Source organism: Pygocentrus nattereri, chromosome 11, assembly GCF_015220715.1.
Source record: "Pygocentrus nattereri isolate fPygNat1 chromosome 11, fPygNat1.pri, whole genome shotgun sequence".
Lineage (NCBI taxonomy): Eukaryota > Metazoa > Chordata > Actinopteri > Characiformes > Serrasalmidae > Pygocentrus > Pygocentrus nattereri.
This window is the reverse complement of record NC_051221.1, coordinates 5,848,299-5,871,802: the sequence shown is the minus strand read 5'-3', so window position 1 is coordinate 5,871,802 and position 23,504 is coordinate 5,848,299. Positions and strand designations below refer to the sequence as shown.

The following is a 23,504-nucleotide window of genomic DNA, read 5'->3' as shown; positions in this document are numbered from 1 at the left end:
GTAGAAAGAGAAGCCAGTGCCAGCAGCAGAACCACACCTCCCACGACTAGGAGCGCTGTCCAGAGCCCTGAAACAGTGAATAGTGACTTCTCGGTGTAGGTCAGGACATTTTAGCTTAGTGGACGCTTTGGATGCACCTCATTTCACATTTCATGTTCGTTTGATATTTTCTGTGATTCTGTGTAATTCATTGTTTTTTTTAAACGTGAGCCAGATGGAACGTAAACTGACAGTACACAAATATACAGTTGAGAAGCGCGATTGGTAGTGAGGATCAGTTGGGTGTCTCAAATAACGGACTTCATTACCCAGAACCACCCCCCAAGATCACATGACCTCTGATATCCCTCACATGGCTCTCCACCGCTCTGCCTCACCTGACTACAGATTCACCTGTTACCTGTTCCTTGTTTCATGTGGCCTGTTAGTTTAGTTTGTAAGCCCAGGCTTTAGCGTAGGACCTTCGTGAAGTGTTGCCTTTGTTTACAGAGCCTTGTAATCTGTTGACCCTTCTCTCCGTCTATGACCATTGCTTTGTTTATTTTCAGCCTTGCCTTTTGCCTTGCCTTCTCTGTGTTGTTGGTACCTGTTTTTTGGCCGTGTTTTCTGGATGTTGGACTTTGTTTTTGGACTCCACACATGGTTACATCACTGTTTATATTTTTATTTATATATCATAGATTTGTTGTCTTCTTGTTGCTTTCATTCTGTTTTCCGTGCCTTTGTCTGTGTGTCAGTCTGGAAAGCACTTTAAATTACAACTTTTTTTGCCCGATTTTTCTCCCCAATTTAGTCGTTTCCACTTCCACCCGTTACTTCGGAACTCCCCCAATCACACGATGCTACCAACGCTAGGAGGGTGAGGGCAGCACAGGCTTCCTCTGAGACCTGTGAAACCAGCCAGCGCTTCTTTTCTAACTGCCGCTCACGCGACGTCACGGGACAGCCGAACGCGCACGGAGGAAAGCGCCAACCGCCAGATCTGTTACATCAGCTAACAGATGACTGGTATCGCGCTGAGTGATGGGGGGAGACGGGGGGCCATCCTACCCACACAGAAAGAGAGCGAGGCCAGTTGTGCTCTCGTGGACCCCCGGCTACGGATGGCTGTAGCATCGAACTCGTGATCTCCTGATGACGTGGCCAATGATTAGACAGTTGCACCACTCGGAAGCCCCTTTAGCATGAGAAGCTGAGTTTAATACTTTAACGTAAGCACAATATATAGAGCTATAGAGCTGATTACTTGGCACAGCTGCTTCATAACAGTGTTATAAGTGGAGCATAGCTCCGTCACTATAGTTTAAGGCCCTCTTTATCAATAATGACGTTTACTTTATAATACATTACATGCTGTTTTGCTATTAATGCCATAATTTGTTAAGAAATAGTCAATTATTGCTTACTCTAGTATGAAGATGCTATTCAGTGCTTATGCATGCGTAATAAGGCCCTTGTGAAGCCTTAAAATGGTGTAACCAAATGAATCCTATGGATAAAGATCAGTCAGTAACACAGGGAGCACATGAGTATCATGTGATCTAAATGGTACGTGTAGATAACATAATCAGCTGTGTGAAAGAATGAAAACACGAGTGTTTCCTGCTCTTCTGTTAGCAAAGTTTACCCAACTTGTCTTACTGCTCTTGCTCCACTCTTCAGACTCTCGCTCAGTCTGTGTAGACTGTGTTTTCTTTTCTGAAGCTTTTGTAGATTCTGCAAAAGAAAACACAAAAAATCTGATCTGATTAAACACGTTTGAGCAGATTTCCTGACACTTTGTGCTGGTGGGGTCAGTTTAGCAGCTTATCCACTCAGAACTTCATACAAATGAAGATCATCTTTCAGCACACAACCTCCTCACCAACATCTGGCCAGCGCAGTACAACCATGTTTGGCTGGAAGGAGGAAAGATACTGTGGCTGTTTCAGGTTCAAACTCTGACTATTAGGTCAAAATAGTGACTTCTTGTTTTTGAACAGTGCAAATAAATAATGACAATGATGTCTCGCGGAGAAAATCTGTGTTTACGTTAATCTAATAACTGGTTATTTTGAGAAAATAAGACTTTGTGTTGTAGCAAAATGGTTCAGAAACACACAAAACCATGTTTCTGTTATGAAACATGTTCAAAGAAGTGGAGCTGAGTTCTGTGCTGAGTCTATGTGGAGCACTCGGGTAGTTTGGGAACTGCATGAATTGGTCATAGCCTCGAACATGCATCACAGAAGGTCTTCTTAGAGATGCATATTAGAATCAGAATCAGAATTCTTGATTGATTGCAGTTGTTAAAGTTGCTATATTGTTGTTGATGCATGTGGGCCTGTGCAGTGTTGCCAACTTATTTTACATTTAGCGACTTTCAGAATCCTCTAGCCACTTTTTCTGGTGTTATTGGAGCCTTTTGGAGACTGAACACACATGCTCTTCAGTTACTGTCCTCAGTGAGCTGGGGGTGCTGCCGTGAGCCCCGTCCCACAGCACTCGGTGCTAGGTCTCACAGTCAGAGGAGACCCACGCCGCTCCACGGCCTCACTGCACATGAAGGCCTATAAGGTCACTGTGCCGTCCCAAGCCCAGATAAAGGAGGAGGGCTGAGCGTAGAGCAGCAGCTCCACCCCTCACAACAGGCTTCTGATTAAAGTTGACATGCCAACATTTAACAACACAGGACGACATGGATTTATGTCATTTACGTAAAAATGATTTATGAAATGTGGGTCTAGACAAAGCGCTGAAGTCATGACGTTATTTTGAGCAGTGACGTCCTGTTTCAAAGGCGAAAAAAGAGAAGAATCGACAGAAGGAGTTCATTCATTCAGAGCTCGTGTGTAGTTCTGACATATTCAGGGTGTTTTTACTCTGTTTTATCTCCCACACCGTCATTCCTTTATCCTACAGCTTCAAATACATGCTAATGGACTATTACGCAAATTAGGTGATGACGTCATTTAGTGACTTCTAGCAACTTTTAGGACAGCCAATAGCAAGTTTCATTACTGAGGAGTTGGCAACACTGCCTGTGTTTTGCTGTAAGTACACTGATGCAATATGGCTGCGGCTTTATGTCAGTTTTCTGTCAGTTTTGTATTGTCTGTGTGTTTGTTTTGATGTTTGTCTGAGAAGTGGGGGCTTATTGGACTGGCTGTTTGTGTGACGCTGCATAGTGGCTATTTTGTGGCCTGAACCAGCTGCTTGGGTAATGCTGCATTGCAGAGATGAGGCTGTCTGGATTGGTGGTGTTCGGCTGCATGAGCAGCGCTCTGCCACAGTTACGAGGCCCCTTAGGCTGGCTGCTTGGGCAACACTGCATTGCAGCCTGGACGGGTAGCTCCATCACTATAGTTTAAGGCCCTCTTTATCAATAATGACGTTTACTTTATTAATACATTACATGATGTTTTGCTATTAATGCCATAATTTGTTAAGATATAGTCAGTTTTTGCTTACTCTAGCATGAAGATGCTATTCAGTGCTCATGCATGCATAATAAGGCCCTTGTGAAGCCTTCAAGTGGTGTACCCAAATATCAGCAGCTAAATTAGTCAAATGTTATTGTTTTGCAAACCACACTGGTCTGTGGGTGACCATCATTCCTAAAGAGACTGTGGTCTTACTTTATTTACTCATACCTTTCCTGTTGGGCTGGTTCTCTTTATGTTTATCTCCTCCCTTTCTTGTGGATAATGATCAGAAACAAGTGAAATGAAAGAGAATCACGTTTCTGTTTTGACACACATTATAGTTGATGTGATGCGCTGAACTTGACTCCTTTTCCGATTCTATTTGACTCATAAATATAATTCTAAAGGAGTATTATATTTGTATTATATGCTACATACACCTGCATTTCTTTCCATTCAGTTTTACATCTGCCTTCATTATTACTGTTCCATATATTTTAGATCACTCTATATGTATATATTTCTTATTGGGATTTATGTAAACCTTCATTGAGATTCTACTTCAACAGTGCTTTTTTAACTGTCATTAAACAGTTCTTGTTTTGGTTTTGGTTCTATGGAAAAGCTTTTATTGTTATAAAACGTTGCAGCTTTGAATACAGCCCATGGGCTTGATTTTATGCTTTTAACAGAAACATGGTTCCATGAATGTAGTGCTGAAACTGTGTTAGTCAAGTTGGCTCCACCAAGCTTTAGTTTTATAAATGTCTTTCTTGCTGTCAGTAAAGGTGGAGGCATAGCTGCTCTTTTTGAAGAATCTTTCCAAAGCAAGTAATTATCATTGTGTGATTTAACATCCTTTGAGTATCTTTGTGTGGTTCTGAAAGGGGTGCAAAAATATTACTAGTAATTGTCTACAGACCCCTGAAGCACAATTTTACGTTCATGAATTTACATGTATGTTATCTTTAGTTTCCACTGATTTTGATCATTCAATCATTGCTTGTGATTTTAACGTGTAAATAGGCAAATGAAACAAAAGTTATGCCAAGAAACTCTGTGTTGTATTGGATTTTTTTGGATTGGCAAACTGTCATGGCCACAGTCTGGATGTGGTCTCAAAGGGTCTCCACATATCAGTTAAAGCTGAATGAACCATGTCATGCCAACAGAAAGCATGATGGAGGAATGCTACTGCAGTTCATGCTGCTCAATTGGTTGTAAAACCAAGCTTCAGATCCATATAGAAATCTTCAAAGATAGGCTGCGTGATTACAACATAACAATGTGCAAAGCTAGACAGTCATTTTTCTCCAGCCTTATTAACAATAATATTAACAACAGCAGAATAGTCTTCCACCATGGTTGACAAACTATCTAGCTTGCCTGACACTCTGGATTTTAGTGTTAAAAAATGTAAACTCATTGCATTTCTCATGTGATACTAATTCTGGGTCCATATGTAGGTGACTTAGTTTGTCAACCATGGTGAAGAGAATTCTGCTGTTGTTAATATTATTGTTAATAAGGCTGGAGAAAAATGATTGTCTATCTTTGCACACTATGTTGTAATCACGCAACCTATCTTTGAAGAAGTAATACATCTATATCAAGAGTCCATGTCCTCTCTATCACCAGATGATGTTGTTAAAATGTCCCAGTTTAGTGCGATCAGTGATGAAATTTTAATCAATACAGTGAGTCATCTCAAATCCTTCACTTGTAGTCTTGACATGCTACCAAGAACATGTTTCACTCAATAACAGTGGACATACTTCAAATAACAAAACACCTCACTTATGTTGGGCAAGTAAAAAGCTGCAATTGTAAATCCTCTCAACTAGAAAATCAAAAAGATTAAAAAAAAAAAATTAAAAATCAACTAGAAGCAACTTTGATTAATTATCTTATTTAACTTATACATACTGCCTCTTGCCCAAATACTGCAAGATTATTGGATAACCTACCAGAGCTAAGCAGATGATACTCAGGTCTACCTGGCCCTGACACTATTTATAATGATATAGTGGAGTGTGACATTGTAAATCTTCCAGTGAAAGTATATTTTCAGTCTTATTTTGATCCAAAGCATGTCCAATATTGAATAATTAATTTACAATGTAATTCATTATTAACAAAAGCAATAATAATAACTTATAATAATAATAACAATAATAATAATAATAATATACTGAAAGTAGTCCAGCAAAACTAACACTGAGTACAAAGATATCAGATCCAAACACTGCCTGAGTTTGACCACATAAAATGAAGTCTGTTAGACACTGTTCTTCTCTTTTTGGATCTGGGGGCAGTCATGGGCTGGAGGTTAGGGATCCAGCCTCGTGACTGGAAGGTTGCAGGTTCGATCCCCAGAGCCAACAGCACATGACTGAGGTGTCCTTGAGCAAGACACCTAACCCCCAACTGCTCCCTGGGCACTGCGGATTGGGCTGCCCACCGCTCCGGGCAAGTGTGCTCACTGCCCCTAGTGTGTGTGTATGTGTGCCCACTAGAGTGTATGTGGTTCACTTCATGGATGGGTTCAATGTGGAGGTGAAATTTCCCCGTTGTGAGATTAATAAGGGTCACTTAATTCTTTTGGTGTAAAAACAAATTTAGAGACGTGATCAACAGTAAAGCAGTTCAGGAGAATCAAATCAATAAGGAATTAAACGTTAATGAAAAGGAAAAAATAGGTAACTTACTGATATAGTTGAATAGAAATAAAAGTAGTAGAAGTGGTAGAAACCACAGTTATTCTTGAAAAAAGAAATATAAAAGAACAATTTAGCTCAAAGTAACAAGCCATATTATTTCTTATGAATTATTTATTAGGAACAATAATTTTGGAAGAATTCACACAACTAAGGGCTACAATTAATATTATCAATTCTTTTCTTTCTTTTATTATTTGTTTTGCTCCATTAGTTACTTTACTCATTTCTACATACAAAAATATTGCAGTGCAGTGTGTTCTGTTGTATGCTTGTATGCTTGTTTAAGCACCTCTGATCAAATGACATGCTTTTGATGATCTTCAAAGAGCAGTTGTGGGAGAGTAGGAGGAGCTGTGGTGGTGGGATGCAAAGATATTGTCATGGGAATCGGTACAGATGGAGTATTTCTATAGGGTGTAGAATGTGAAGGAGGAATTTTGGCATTGGGTCTTTTTCCCGTTTAAAATTACACAACAAATTTGACCCAAACTTTTGTGGCTGACTGTGCAAAAGCATGGCTACAGCTAATTTTGTTTAAATGGACAGTATCCTGCTTTGTTGTGTTTTTCATTTTTCTGCACAAACAAATAGTCCCTTTGAAATGTAAATATTGTTGACATACTACATCAAATGAAGAAAATTTGCTCATCCATCATATGGACCCTTTAAGAATGCTTGTTTTAGACACTGTTAACCTCAGGCAGCACTTCTTAGCACTTTCTTTCATTTTAAATAGGACACTAAGACTCACTGAGTGCAGGTGTTGGGAGTTCATTCATTCTGCTTCTTGCCCTGTGAGTTTTACTGGAGCTCAGTGAAGAACAGCAGGTCACACCAGGAGGAGCAGTGGAAGAGCTCAGATCTGTTCAACAAATGAACAGATGAATGAATACATGTTTGACGAATGGCAACAAGTGAGCACGGAACATAAGTAAAGATCTTAAAAGGGTTCTTCAGAGCAGTGCTAGGTCTTTTCCACAGAACCAAAACCAAACCAAGAACCATTTAGTAACCTTTATTTTCACAGGTTAAATATCTGGACTGCTTCATTTCTTAAGTGATTGTTCTGAACTGAACTGCCTGCCATCACAGAATGTCTGTTATATCAGTCCGTGTGTATTCAGCTTAGTGAAGAGAAATGTGTTGCTGTCTGAGAGCGGCAGCAGGAAACGTCGGCTGTGGTCATCTGGTGGGTTAAACTGCCCTGAGTCTGTTTTATTTTTGCAGTTAGTGGTCAGAGCAAACACACTTTCATAAACTGCTCCAACACCTCCAGGTTCTAAAGAACCTTTTCACATTATTTTATGCTATAAAATAAACTCACTTTTACTTTTATCTTCTTTCCTCATTATTACTGTTCTACATATTATATATCAGTCTGTATGTAAATATTTCTCAGTGAGCCTCTTTATGTAAAGCCTCATAGTAATTCAGCTCAAGAGTAAAATACTTTTAATGCTTTTTTGACAATATTTTATATGTGTGTAAATTAATCAACCATTAAACAAATCTTAAAGTACTTAATTGCTGGTGTTTAACCTCAGCATGCCCTAAATACAATATATATTATTCAGTAAATGCATGGAAAAAAAACATAAAGGTTGAGTTCTTTTTAAACTATCAGAGTAATGAGAGCAATTGTCACGATTGGCCCCTCCCAGTTGGCCATGTGCTGTTGTTTACTTGTCCATGTGCTTTTTGTTTTGATTCTTCCCTGTCCTGCCCCCTTGTTTCTAGACTCCACCCTTGATTGTCACCACCTGTGTTTGCCACCTGTGTCTTGTTGTCCCTCGTCATCCCTGTTGTATTTAAGCCCTGTGTTTTCCCATGTTAGGTGGCTGGTCTTTGTTGTGCTGTTGGTATTGTTTGAAGTGTTTGGTGTTTGTTTATTCTGACTTCCGATGTCTGTTATGGTGTTCTTTTGTCAGGTCGGTTCCCCAATCTCTCTGTGTTGGCTACCTAACCCTGGACCGTCTTGACCCTGAGTATGAATTTGCCCATAATAAATCTCACTTATCTCAGCGTATGCATCCACTTCATCATCGCTCCACAATGTTACAGTAATATAAATGTGAATCATCCCTCGCTTTCTTAGCGTTAGATGGATTTAAATGAATCCACTTTAGCTGATCATAATAATAATAATAATAATAATAATTGAATATGTGTATCTTTAAGGTGAATATAAATTCTTCTATATTTTCCATTTTTAGATGTGAATCACCTCAATAAAAGGTTTCGGTTGGAAATGACCACAGGGGAAAAAAAGGGATGTTTTGCATCAATGACTCTATATGCCCTCATTTATTCACAACAATATTCATAACAGTCTAAAATCTTATGATTGGAATTTGTTGAAAAGGAGCAAAATGGAAATTGGATACTGTTAAAACAAGACAAGATGTGGCTGCTGTCGGAATAAAACCTTGTATCTCCAAAATGGTAACTTTACAGGAGACGGAAAAAACCTACTCTACTTTTAATGTAAGTCAATGGAACCAGACATTTTCCCAAGTCATTTTGGGCCTTTCTTTTAGTCCATTCATCATGAAATTTACATACCATGTAAAACAGTACAGGCATTTTCAAACTTTAATGCAGGTCACTTTAATGCAGCTCAGACACTGAGCCCCAGTTTTAATGAACTTGCAGCAAAGAAAGGATGTCGGGTGTCTAGTTCAAGCAGACAGGTAGGCTTAAAAGACTGAGCTCCTGGGAGCGTTTACATTTAGAATATTTCAGGTGTCCATGTGATATTTTAAGGTCTATTATACATGCCTGTATTTTACTGCTGATGTTTTGGTGTAGTTTGAATAAACAGTAGTTTGAATAAACCAATGGGAGGTGGTAGTAGGGGCTCGGTGCTTTGTGGATCGGGCAGTGTCCGAAGGCGTGGGCCTTGGCGTTCTGATCCTCGGTTGCTGAAATTGGCTTTTGGAACTTGGAACGTTACCTCACTGCCGGGGAATGAGCCTGAGTTGGTGAGCGAGGTTGAGAGATACTGGCTAGATATAGTTGGGCTCATCTCAACACACAGCTTGGGCTCTGGGTCCAATCTCCTTGAGAGGAGCTGGACTTTATTTTTTTCTGGAGTTGCCCATGGTGAGAGGCAGCGGACAGGTGTGGGCTTTGTCATAGCCCCTCGACTCGGCGCCTGTATGTTGGGGTTTTCTCCGGTGGACGAGAGGGTAACTTCCCTCTCTTGCCTTCGGGTTGGGGAATGGGTCCTGACAGCTGTCTGTGCTTATGCACCGAACAGCAGTTCAGAGTACACAGCCTTCTTAGAGTCCTTGGAAAGGGTGCTTGAAAGTGCTCCTCCTGGAGACTCGATTGTCCTACTGGGGGACTTTAATGCTCACGTGGGCAATGACAGTGAGACCTGGAGGGGTGTGATTGGGAGGAATGGCCTCTCTGATCTGAACCCGAATGGTGTTCAGTTTTTGGACTTCTGTGCAAACCACAGTTTGTCCATCACGAACACCATGTTCGAACACAATGATGTCCATTAGTGCACATGGCACCAGGACACCCTAGGCCGCAGTTCAATGATTGACTTTGTAGTCGTGTCATCGGACTTGCGGACATGTGTTTTGGACACTCGGGTAAAGAGAGGAGCTGAGCTGTCAACTGATCACCACCTGGTGGTGAGTTGGATCAGGTCTGGTTGGCCTGTGGGACACCAGAGGCAGCTGGCAGGTATCGTCAGGCCAAGCGATCTGCGGCTTCAGTCGTCGCCAAGGCAAAAACCCGTGTATGGGAGGAGTTTGGTGAGGCCTTGGAAAGTGACTAAGTTGGTTCCGAAAAGATTCTGGCAAACCGTCAGGCAACTCAGAAGGGGAAAGCAGTGTGCCACTAGCACTGTATATAGTGGAGATAGTGTGCTGCTGACCTCGACTGAAGACATCATTGGGCGGTGGAAGGAAAACTTTGAGGACCTTCTCAATCCCACCGACATGAGGCAGAGTCTGGGGACATGGGAATAGGCTTGTCCATTACTGAGGCCGAAGTCGCTAAGGTAGTTAAGAAGCTCCTTGGTGGCAAGGCGCCAGGGGTGGATCAGATCCACCCTGAGTTCCTCAAGGCTGTGGATGTTGTGGGGCACCTCTGTAGGAGGTGCTTTGGGCGTATGGGGTACATGGCTCTTTGCTACGAGCCATTCAGGCCCTGTACAAACAAAGCCAGAGTTTGGTTCGCGTAGCCGGCAGTAAGTGAGACTTGTTCCCAGTGAGAGTTGGACTCTTTCAGGGCTGCCCTTTGTCACCGATTCTATTCATAATTTTTATGGATAGAATTTCTAGGCGCAGTCAGGGGATTGAGGGTGTCCAGTTTGGTGACCTCAGGGTCACATCGCTGCTGTTTGCAGATGATGTGGTCCTATTGGGGACATCAGGCCGGGAACTTCAGCTTTCGCTGGATCGGTTTGCAGCGAAGTGTGAAGTGGCCGGGATGAGAATCAGTACCTCTAAATCCGAGACCATGGTTCTCAGGCGGAAAATGGTGGAGAGCCCTCTCTGGGTCGGGGATAGGCTCTTGCCTCAAGTGGAGGAGTCTTGTTCACGAGTGAGTCTCGGAGGCTTGTTCACGAGTGATGGTACAAGGGAGCGGGAGATTGACAGGCAGATGGGTGCTGGGTCAGCAGTGATGCGGGCTCTTTACCGATCTGTTGTGGTAAAGAAAGAGCAGAGCCTTACAGCAAGGCTCTTGATTTACTGGTCGATCTACATTCCCACCCTCACCTATGGTCATGAGCTTTGGGTAATGACCGAAAGAATAAGATCGTGAATACAAGCGGCCGAAATTAGTTTCCTCCGCAGGGTGTCTGGACTCTCCCTTAGAGATAGGGTGAGAAGACCCAGGACACGCTGGTGTGACTATATCGCCCAGCTGGCCTGGGAGCGCCTCGGAATCCCCCTTGGAGAGCTAGTGGAAGTGGTTGGGGAAAGGGAGGTCTGGGCCTCATTGCTTAGGATGCTGCCTCCGCGACCCGAACCCCGGAGAAGCGGAAGATAATGGATGGATGGATGGATGGATAAAGAAAGACCAAACAGAAACAAAACAAAAAAATTATATACAGAGGTATCATAATCATATACATAGTTCTAAAAGATCTTACTCCTTCATTTTTTTCTGAACACTGGAAAGTCGCTCTTTTTCTGACCTCACTGGTTTGAGGTGTCGTGTCCTCCGGATGTTCTCCATTTTGAGCCGTGCTGATGTCAGTAGATGGCATCGGTGTCGGTCCACGTGCTTTAATGCTATAGGAGCTTGGGCATTTAAAGTAAGTGTGGCCTTGTTCCTGGCACAAATTACAGATTTCTGTATTCTTACACTCCTTACCTCTATGCCCAAACTCCCCGCACTTCCAACACTTCAAGGTCTCACAGTCTTTCACTTGATGATCTTGGGAACTGCAAATGTAGCACCTCTGTACCTGACCAGGGTATGAGATCCTGCCGTTATACGGCCCCAGCGAGATTGAATTTGGGATCTGATAAAGACTGCCATCAGAATTATGGTGTAGCTTCACTTTATAACGGCGGACTCCGTACCACAGTCCAAACTGATCCAAAGGTTTAAACACAGGCTGTAGAATCTCACAGTACCTTCGTCAACAACATCAGCATCTGCCACCTTGGCTGTCCAGAACTTAACACCAGCTTCAAATATATGAGTAAAACTCTGCAACTCCTGAAAAAAGATGATTTCAAAGTCTTTGCAATTTGGAAGCGCTATAAATGAGTAGATATCTTGTGCATTAATCCATTGGCTCCTCAACAAATGAGACCCCACTTCTGAACGATTTGGAGCTTCTCCGAGGGCCACATAACGTAACTTAGCCCAATGCCTCCCCGCCGCTGGTGGGGAGATCCCCCTAGGGGACATAGCTTCTTAAATGTCAAAGTTTTGACAGATTTCAAAGTTCACTTTAAACTTGGGCCAGAAAATAGCAAGGGAACAAATCAAGTTCAGAGCCGCAAGGCACTGATTTAGATCAGAAAAAGGAAAACACCAGTTTTACACAAAACCGCTGGTTTTTCCTCGTCCACTCATTTTGTATCTCCACCCAGTTTGCGAAACTAAGCTGAAATAATTTCCCCCCTTTCCCATTAGTATTCACCTGTCTGTAGTCTCTGTCTCCTCCCTCTCCCAGGTGTTCCCAATTTGTTGCATCCTTTATCTAGCCCTTTGTTTGAGTCAGTGTTGGTCTGGTATACTCATCACTCTGTCTGTAGTGGTTCTTTCCCTGCTTTGTGTTTTTTTGTTTAAGCCTTGTCGTTAGTTACTTTGTACTTTATTTTGGTTATTAAAGTCTGCTCACACTTACAGCCTCCCTGCTCATTCTATACTTGACACCTTCACATCATGACAGCACACACAGCTGAGCAGCCTTGAGTGTCAGACACATCAGCATCTGAAAAATGACCACTAATTCCGCATAATAGCCATTTTCCCAAACACTACAATCAGCGGGCGTGGCAGCCTGTCCGATTTTAAATAACCTTCCCTTTGATCAGAGTGTTACTTACAAACAAAGTCAAAACATGGCAAAGTCCATCCTCTTGTCCTTTTGGATGACGTGGTTGACGGTCATGCAGCTTTGCTTTAAATTATTCAACAATTGCTTCTGAAGTGTTCTGATGGTGATGGACTAACTTGGATAAACTTCCTAAATCCATCCCTGTCCCGGGACCCCCTCTCCACACCCAACAGCAAGCAGTCCTAGCAGAGCTTCTGCATCTTGGTCAATCTTGTCATCCAGAGGTATCACGGGGTAATTGATGGAGTTGCACCAAATTAAGCTCTGGTGCAGGTCGTACTTTTACTAATTAACTTTTCATTAAACGTGAATAATAGCATGGATAATAAATTCACAGTAATGTCCTCCTCACTAGCCGTAATGCTACTCTTGGGTTGATGTAATATGGTCACCAATGGTCACCAACCAACAAGCTAGCTAGCTTTTTATGCTAGCTTCGTCCCCAGAGTCTGTGCGTCTCCACACGGAACTCGTCATAAAGTTAGCCTTAACAAAGCCCACCCATTTAGAGGAAAGGTATGATTAGTCAGTTTACTGTCATTTGAAATGAGCCCATCATCAATTTACTAATGCATGGCCCTCTGTAAATTTCTACTTGGACCACCAATCACCAGGATTCTTTCCAGCAACAGCAGATATGGCAAAGGGGCTTCTTTAATTGAACCCTTCACATCCTAGTACAAGTTGAATAGGCAGGTTTAAAGGATTTATTTGGTTAGATTTGTATTTGTTTAGATGTTGATTGTCAAAATTTGATCAGGTAAAACCAGAACTGCTCAATTTTCATATAAAACTCAGAATATCTTAGGGCCTCTTTGAGGGCATAGAGGGCCATGATAGTTCCCCTCTGGATGTCAACCCATCAGGAAAACACTAAATGCCAATCAGTGAATATTGGACAATTTCAGCGGTGTCTATGATTGTTTTTAGTAGAACTATGTTTATTTTAGTATAAGCTTAGCTTACTTTACTCACTTCTGCATATAGGCATATTTTGGTTTCTAATAGCAAATGAAAAAGAAATTCAGCTGTGCGGTATGTGTGCATACTACATCATCTCTTATTTATAAAAGTAATAATAATAATTAAATAAAGGAGAATTTGTTCCATGATATGGACCCTTTAAGAACGCTTGTTTTAGACACTGTTAACCCCAGGCAGCACTCCTTCTGTCATTTTAAATAGGATGCTAAGACTCACTGAGTGGAGTTGTTGGGAGTTCATTATTTTTGCTTTTTGCTCTGCGAGTTTGACTGGAGCTCACTGAAGAACAGCAGGTCACACCAGGAGGAGCAGTGGAAGAGCTCAGACCAGCCAAAAAACATTAACAGACATTAACAAACGTTAAAATACGAGTTCAACGTTCACACAGCTACACAAGCAAAGATCTCAAAATGAAAAAAAGGCTTTTGGTCCTTTTATAACAGCCAAAGCTTTTACAAAGAATTGAACATACAGACCAAGGAAACATGTAGATCCCTCATAGTTTAAAAGTGCAACGAAAGTGAAATTTTCTCATGTTAAATATCTGAACAGCTTCATTTCTTCAGTGATTCAGACCAGAAACTGAACTGCCTGCCGTCACAGAATGTCTGTTATATCAGTCGGTCTGTATTCAGCTCAGTGAAGAGAAACGTGTTGCTGTCTGAGAGCGGCAGCAGGAAACGTCAGTTGTGGTCATCTGGTGGGTTAAACTGCCCTGAGCCTGTTTTATTTTTCCAGTTAGTGGTAGGAACGAATACAAAACCATGAACTGCCCCAACGCCTCCAGCTCATAAATATAATTCTAATAGAGCTTTTCATATTTCATCACACCCTAGTTTGTTTCCACTCAGTTTTACATCTTCTGTCTTCATTTTTACTGTTCTGTCTATTATGTATAATATATATATTTACATATTATTGAGATTCTGCATGTAAACCTTGTAGAGATTCTAATTCAACAGCATAATACTTAAAGGTCGCTAAACGGTTCTAAAAAACCTCTTTAGGAGCCACGATGACAATCAGCCGTATCAGCGGCCGAAAACGCCAAAATCACCTGAACAATCCAAGCCCTCCTCCATCTCCACCACCTTCTAACCCCATCTGACCCTCCCACCAGTTATGAAGCGGCTGGTTTCAGCTGGGGCGAGGCTCTTTCTGCTAGACCTCAGGTTCAGTGAAAAATGCTACCCTCAACTATTGCCTGAGGGACCCAACAACCCTCCTACCCCCATCACAATCACCAGTCTAGGATGGACTGTTAACCAGAGCTTCCTCAACACCTGCACCACCTAAAATAAAGAGACAAGTTCCTCATCCACCAGAAAGGCAGCTACACTCTCTACCTTATCATCAACAGGAGCTCCACCCATCCTCCTCTGCTGACCCAGACAGGGATCACATATCGGTCCGCTGGTTTGAAAAGGTCCGCACCCCACTGACTGTTTGCCACTGCTGGACCATCTGAAGGCCACTCAGATTACTGTACTGCACACAAGCTCTACCTGGGTTTTAATCTCCTCGATCAGATTTTAAATGCACAGAGACTCAGAGACTTTTATTTTAGAAAATACAATTTTACAAACAACCCAGAGAAAAAAAATGACTAGGCCAGATATATGATTTATTAGAAAATGTTGTTGCTGACACTGAGCTGGGCTAAAATTAGATTTACTAATGTCATTTAGAAAGCGCAACTAAAGAAAGGAAGGAAGGAAAAATCAGTAAATTGGACTGTGAGTGGAAAATGAGTGATGATGCGTGGAATTTTGTCTATTACTCCACTTAACTGCCAGTGGCCTGCAGAGACATTAGTGCAAAGCAGCTGTAGTGCCCACAGAGTTGTTGTAACCCACACTCTGCAGTCTGAAACTCTCTGTACTGCAGGCTTCTGTGCTTTTTTTATCTGCTCTAGCAAACCACACTCACCTCATGATCATTTGATATGAGGTGTACAGGAACCTGCGCTCACCCTGACTGTAGTCCAGCAAAGACTAACGCCGAGGTATCAGATCCAAACACGGCCCGAGTTTGAGCACAGAAAATGAGGTCTGTTAGACTCTCTTCTTCTCGTTTCAGACCTTTTTTGGCCTTTATTAAAGTCCTAAAGCTCTGAAATTAGCGGAGTGATCAACAATAAAGCAGCTCAAGAGCTGAACCAGCACAACAGAATCCAATTAAGCCCAAAATGGAGAATTAGGAATTAAAAGTTAATGACTGGAAGGAACTGAGGAGAAAAATAACTAACTTTCTAATAAACTTCTAAGATATTTAAGGTGCTATTTTAAAAGTACCTGCAGCGCTGTGTTTACTTTAGTATAGGTTTAGGTGACTTCACTCTTTTCTGCATAGAAAAATACTGCAGGGCGGCTCGTTCAGCTGTATGCTTAGGTTTTAGCACCCCTGGTCAAATGACTTGCTTTGATGATCTACTATGTGAAAATAAGGGAACACCGGCATTGAAGACACATAAATATGGAATTTTTCTGCCAATTTTCGTGCAGTTTCTGTTAGTTTAACGTGTTGGAAAAAGCCGTCGTGGGAGAGAAGGAGGAGATGTGGTGGTGGGATGCAAAGTTCTTGTCATGGGAATCGGAACAGATGGAGTATTTTTACAGGAGGTTTAATGTGAAGGAGACGTTTTGGGCGTGATTCTTGTCCCAAACCTGAGTAATTTCACAGCTGTTTAAAATTACACAACAAATTTGACCCAGACTTGTGCAGATGACCACACAAAAGCATGGCTACAGCTGATTTTGTTCAAATGGCCTGTATCCTGTTTTGTGTGTGTGTGTGTGTGTGTGTGTGTGTGTGTGTGTGTGTGTGTGTGTGTTCACAGGTCCACATTTGTTTCTTTAGTAGTTTATTTTGAAATGTAAAGTTTGTTTACGTACCACATAAAGCTCTTATTAAAAACAAACAAACAAACAAACAAAAAATGATTTGGACCCTATAAGAAAGCTTGTTTTAGACACCGTTGACCTCAGGCAGCACTTCTTAGCACTTTCTTTCATTTAAATAGGACACTAAGACTCACTGAGTGGAGGTGTTGGGGGTTTAATCGTTCTGCTTTTTGAACATTTTAGAACAAATGTTTCCATAGAACCAAAACCAAACCAAGAACTGAACTGCCTGCCGTCACAGAATGTCTGTTATATCAGTCTGTCTGTATTCAGCTCAGTGAAGAGAAACGTGTTGCTGTCTGAGAGCGGCAGCAGGAAACGTCAGCTGTGGTCATCTGGTGGGTTAAACTGCCCTGAGCCTGTTTTATTTTTGCAGTTAGTGGTCAGAGCAAACACACTTTCATAAACTGCTCCAACACCTCCAGCTCATAATGATCTAATGGACCTTTTCACTTTATTTCTACTCACTCCTCATTATTACTATTTTATGGGTGACACTTTACAATACTGGTCCACAAATGACTAATGCTTTCATCCCAATTAATACATTAATGAAGAACTGTGTCAGATATAACTACTCATTAATAAAGGTAATTATTAATAAACATTAGCATATATCTAACGCCTTGTGTTAATTAATACCGTGACTCTTTCTATGATGCATAATGTCTGTCTGGAGATGATGTAGGTCAACAAACATTATAGGCTAATAACTAATACACTCATCTGCAGGAAAATCAATGGTGTCCAGCAAGTTAAACATGTAATGATAAATCTCATGTATGGCTTAACAAACAGAAACCCGTCTGTCATCATTTCAAACGCGTTCACTAAAACGGCGCTGAGCAGACTCCTCTGTTCCCGGTGTTTCAGCAGGGCTAATTTGACATGGAACGCTTACTGTTACTTAACCTACATCATCTTTTCTCTGGGTGGTGTTTCTCAGTCATTTCACTCATTAATGATTTACTACTTGTACAGTTTCATGCTGTCTGAATGAATGAACTGATGATTTATGAGTGCATATTTACATCATGATGTTACTTGAGGGGGCACATCAACATTTACATTTACGGCATTTGGCTGACACTCTTATCCAGAGCGACTTACAATTCGATCGTTTTACACAGGCAGGTGAAGGAGGTGTTAGGAGTCTTCCCCAAGGACTCTTATTGGTATAGTGTGGGTGTTTACCCAGGCGGGGATTTTTAAATTTATTTATTTATCTTGTCATATTCCTTGGCCACATCCTTGTCGACATCCTCTTTGCAGCTGGATGTATGTCTGTTAGTTGAGACTGAGGCAGAAGGTGAGTTGTATAGTGTTTTATCCAGTTGGTAAAGTCTGGACCAAATCCAAAGCGTTTAAGAGAAGCAAAGAGAAAGGACCGCTCTACCCTTTTCAGCATTCAGAGATGCTGTTATACATGGTGATATATATATATGGAGATTTTTCACTGTTATACATATGAATTAGACTGAATAACCTGCATGTGTTCTCTGAGGACTGTCTCCCTTTGATGAACCCGGTTTGATCTGTGCTTATGAGAGCAGGTATGACTGATTCCAATCTGACTGATGAAGCTTTACTTATGATCTTTATGTCTGAATTGATCAGTGAAATGGGACGGCAGCTGGAGCAGTCGGTGGATGTTTTATTTGGTTTTAAGATAAGTGTGATAAGAGCCGTATTCATATGACAGGGTATGGATGTATTTTTGAACATTTCTGAGATTACTTTTAAAAAGAGCGGTGAAATAAGAGGCCAGAACTATTTGTAAGGTTCTGCTCGGCAGCCATCAGGCCCTGGATATTTATGATGAGGCATTAGAAAGAGGGCTTTGGTGATTTCTTCAGAGGAAAGAGGTCTGTCTGTTGATTCTGAGACAGATGTAGGTGATGTAGGTCGGGAGATGCTGCTCAGGAATGCTTCAGGTTCTTCCGTTGAGGCTTTCTCATCAGAGCTATAGAGATTAGAGTAAAATGAACTAAATACATCATTGATATCTAGGGGGTCCTGAATGATCCTACCAGAGGGATCTGAGATAATTGTTAATTGATTTCTCGGTTTCCATGTTTTAATTGATCTGCTAAAAATCTTCCAGTTTTATTCCCAAATTCAAATTGCTGTTGTCGAAGTTTGAGCAAAGCCTGTTCGGCCTTCTTTTATAGTATATTACTGAGTTCGTATTTAGTTCTTTAATGATTTGATCAACAGGTTTCTGGCAGGGATTGAACCCCATCCTACAGCATGGAAGTCAGAGATGTAGTGCACTACACCAACCAATATTAATAATGAATTAATGCTGAACTTAGACAAGGTACATAATATATAAATACAACGACTATTGGTGGGTTATGATATGTTCTGTAATGAATGGTAATGAACTGAAATTTCTAATAATGAATTAATCCTGCAATGTTCACACATATTGATTATTAACCTACAGTTTGTGTTGACCTACATCATCTCCATCGGACATTAGTCTTAATTAATATATTAAGTCCTGGTATTAATTAAAAGAGTTATAATTATGTTCATATTTAATGACTGCCTTTATTAACGGTTGTTTTATTCAGTTCTTTATTGACATATACGCTTCATTATTTCCTGATGTGTTAAGTATAAATCTGTGCATGACTTTGCTGTGATGAAAGCTTCAGTTTTAGTATTAATATCTGCTTATTTGTGGACCAGTATTGTAAATTGTTACTGTTCTATGTAGTATTTTGCTGATGTCGGAAGAAAACCTCGTATCTCCATTTTTAATGTTTTTCAGTTTTTGACATAGTGTGAAAGTTTTCCTTTACATTGTATGTAAAGTTCATATTGAATGGACTAAAAGAAACGACCACAATTCTGTTTCCATTGACTTCCATTAAAAGTCAAGTATGTTTTTCCTTCTGCTGTAAAGTTACCATGTTGGAGATACAAGGTTTTATTCCAACAACAGTGAAATATCAGATTGTATTTAAATATTTCTTGGTGAGATTCTTTATGTAAAGCCTCATGTTGATTCTACTCAACAGTAAAATAGTTTGTGCTATTTTTCAATTCATAGCTGCAAATTAATTAATAATTAAAAATCTTAAAGTCCAGCACTTCTGGTGTTTAACCTCTTATGTTCCTGAACATGCCCTAAATATAAAACTCATTATTCAATAACTGCATAGAAACAACATCAAAAAGGTTGAGATATTATTCAGTTATGAGTGTTGCGTAAATGTGAAATGGCCTTCACTTCCTTAGAGTTACAATTTAAAGATTGGCTTTGAACAAATCCATTTTAATAATAATAATAATAATAATAATAATAATAATAATAACGCTCTTTGTAGATATAAAGTGTCACAGAGGTCTATCAGTTATAAATGTGACTCACCTGTTGGTGGAGCAGGATTCACAGTCAGATTCACTGCAGGAGCAGCGTTACAGTAATAAATCCCAGAGTCAGAGAGAGAAACGCTCCTTATCACCAGTGATAAATCAGGTAATACACTGTATCTGTTTTCTGGATCAGGCCTGAGTCTCTGGGTGATTTCTCCATCTTCAGCTGTGAGGATGGTAGATCTTCTTTCATCAGTGCCTTTTTCCCAGGTCACTTTACCCTCATTTCCACAGGCCAGGATGACGTCTCTCCCCTCTGTTCCACTCTGACTGTGTATTCCTGTCAAAACAAACATGAGCAGAATTAAAATATGATCATCTCAGAAAGAAGAACTTCTTAGACAGTCCTACAACTTTTATTAAACTGTCTATATTTACAATCATCCGCATGTTCTACACTCGAAAGCAGGAATTTGGGAATATTATACATCATTACTGATATTCCAATGAAGAAACATTAGTCTCTGTTGTATTCATTAAATAATTAACAGTATTTCCTACATGTAGATTGTACTTTGATGGCACATGCAGTCATATGAGAAAGTCTGTGGCCCTGGTCAGATAATATGTTTGTGTTTATTTTCTGAGTGTAAATAAGTTCATATCCTCTACAGAGAACACATTTCTGCACGTTTTAATGAGAAATGAGAGAGTGAACAGAGTAAAATTAGCTTCACACTACACTTTCAAAACTCTGCTGGATAGAATTTACTTTGTGGTAGTTTGAAGGAATGCCGAGTTACAGTGACAGTAATAATTCATCTAATATTCACTTAACAGACGAGCAGTGAGACACGTATTTTAAGAAGAAGCCGTGCGGTGGGGATGGGGAGGAGAGACTCGTAGCTCAGGTACAAGATGTGCTTTGGGGTCACTAAGCTGGTTTAAACCTCACTGAAGTACAGACAGAAGGAATGGCTGTATCTGAGAGAAGTGGACTTGTGGTCGATATTCGAGTAAAAGATCTCATTTGAGTTCAGCTCAAAGCAAAAAAACCTTCTGATAGGTTGGATTCCAACCTTCTGAAGCCAAAACGTGAACATTGATCCAAACCTTCATCCTTTACAGCGCTAACAAAGATATAGGAGATTTTTCTCATATAAATACAGTGAAAAGGTCTCTTATTTTGAAAGAAGTATCTGAGATCTTGTGAGCCAGTGTGAAGGGTAAAGTTTAGTTCCACCTCCAGCCATCACACAGATTCATCAGCAGCTCCTGAATTAACATAATGAAGTACTGATTACATAAACCAGGTACTGAATGACAACTACAGTGAACCCTTATGTGGTGTTCAGGTCTGTGGGACCCACTTTCAATGTTCACCAAAGAAAAAAGTATTTGATTTATTTTTATTTCAACCTCAGATTCTTGGTCTTTGCTCATTTTCTGTGAAGAACATTTTCGTTTTCAGGGTCTTCACGTTTTCCACCCCCCACACATTTATACTACGCATGTGGTGTTGGGCTGAACCCACGGGGAGTAAAAGTGTGGAGGTGCTGTGTCCTTCACTCTGTTCTCCTCCTACATGGCCTGTTGGTTTTGTATGTGTGTGTGTGTGTGTGTGTGTGTGTGGGTGGACAACAAGGGACAGGCTGCTGACTGGCTACAGCTGCTAAAGGAGAACCCTACACTGGACACTTGTGATATTTTAAACATCTGGTATTTTTTACATAAATTGCTATTGATTTAAAAAACAATAATGTGGTGGATCCACGAGACCACTGAGTAACACACACACCAACACCATAGAAGGGTTAAAGCTGGTCTTCCTCAAGAAGAGGGCAGAATAGCCAATTAAACACATTCACATACATAAAATCAGGACTTACTGCGTTAATGCGGTTTGTATTTACTCTAATATTAGTGTGATTCTGAGCAGATAAGCTCTCTCCGCTGGCTGTGTGTGTGTGTGTGTGTGTGTGTGTGTGTGTGTGTGTGTGTGTGTGTACGTGGCAGTTTGTTGACTGAGAAAAACGGCCTACATGATTAAACTGACTTTTGCTCATTAGCCCAGTGCAGATTAACAGGAGGGAACAACAAAGCAAACAAAGCACTCAGACAGAGAACAGCACAGCAAGGCCACTCTGACGACGTGAATACGATCTGTAATTAAAAAGTGTTATAAAGTGTTATAAAGTGTTATAAAGTGTTATAAAGTGTTAGTGTTGATGTTTGTATGTAAATCCTGCACAGCCTCGTGAATGAAAAGCTGTGCGTTTGAGAAAAATCACTGTAAAATGCTTATTTATATAAATCGAGTTCTAAAATTCTGTATTTATTCTTTATAGACGATGTCGGACCCCTCCGACCCCTCGGACCCCTCGGACCCCGACTCAACACCAAACTTTATTTGAAATCTGTTTCCTTGGTTTCCAATGTGATGTACATTGTAAATATGTTGTGCTACTCAGCTGTTCTTGTTCTTTTTCTAACTACAGGGAAGTGATTCATAGTGACTGTTTGTGGCAACAGATGGAAGCAGATGCAGCCAGTAGAGATTATTATTCCTACCTTTAATATATTTCTGAGGTCTTTAATTATGTAGAAATATATTCCGTTTTGCTCATATTTGTTAAAAGCATCAAGTATATGTATTACTGGTCCAAAGAAAGTGAAAGTAAGCGTAGAGGCCCACCGAATACGAGTAAAACTAAAAAAGGACAATGAAGTGTCCACAGCGTGAGGTGGTCTACTCACCGGTCTGAGCTGTTTGTATGGAGCTGTAGATCAGGAGGCTCATTAAAAGGAGAAGCTTCATGTTCAGCAGTGAGAGCTCTGTCTGGCTTTGGTTTAGATGTGCTAATGGGGCCACCTCTGCTCACTGTCACGACTCCACAGGAGAATAAATGCCCTGTTCTTTCCGCCGCGAACAGCTTCCTCTTTTCACAGTTCACACGCACGTCACCACAGAAGTGTGATGTTTCAAATCAGCTGAAGGTCCACGAACGACGTTTTCACTGATTTAATATACCAAAACATCAGTCATGGAGGTTTAACAGCCTCTCTTTATTCCTCAGGAGTAAATAGACTGCTTTTAAGACTGATATATGTAAATGAGCTCTGTTCTGATTGGCTGTGCCTCATTCTTAAAACACTCTGGACTGTAACACCCTTCAAAACAGACTGTTTGCCTGTCTATCACAAGACATGCAAACAGGAAAGCAACATTGAGCTCTTTCTGTTTAAAAATACTAATGTTGGGGTAATTCTCACCTACCTACACAGTATTGTAGTGTCCCACTACTGGACTGCATTGCTGTGGGTGCGTGGGCGTGCACAATGGCCGTGCAAGGGGCTCTTATGAGGAGCCGTGTTTGCAGTAGGAGAGATTTTAATTTATTCATGTGTACAAGTGTTGCATGTGCTATTCGATGTAGGGCTGTGGGGTTGGTTTTGTGGGTTTGCTGCCTACCTCAAAGTGGAGTAGAATGGCAGTACTTTGACCTGTATTTGAATGAGAACAGCACAAAGAAAAAAAAATAATATTTTGTTATCTTATCAACCGTAATCTGTCTTAAAATTACACTCACTTGGAAACTGCTTGGGTATAAAAGGAGCATCCAGTAAA

General features: G+C 40.8%; 1 protein-coding gene across 1 annotated transcript in view; it reads right to left on the bottom strand.

The window, feature by feature from the left end:
- LOC108413613 (putative protein TPRXL) overlaps positions 1 to 22,761 on the bottom strand; it is a 103,086-nt gene extending 80,325 nt beyond the window's left edge. The window contains exons 1-4 of the mRNA XM_037543052.1: positions 22,634 to 22,761; positions 19,932 to 20,216; positions 6,876 to 6,986; positions 1,642 to 1,716 (exon numbers count right to left, since the gene is read on the bottom strand). Of these exons, the coding sequence (XP_037398949.1) occupies positions 1,642 to 1,716; positions 6,876 to 6,986; positions 19,932 to 20,216; positions 22,634 to 22,694 (532 nt within the window). The 5' untranslated portion in view covers positions 22,695 to 22,761. The remainder of the gene's footprint in view (positions 1 to 1,641; positions 1,717 to 6,875; positions 6,987 to 19,931; positions 20,217 to 22,633) is intronic.
- Between the last annotated feature and the right edge of the window lie 743 nt (positions 22,762 to 23,504).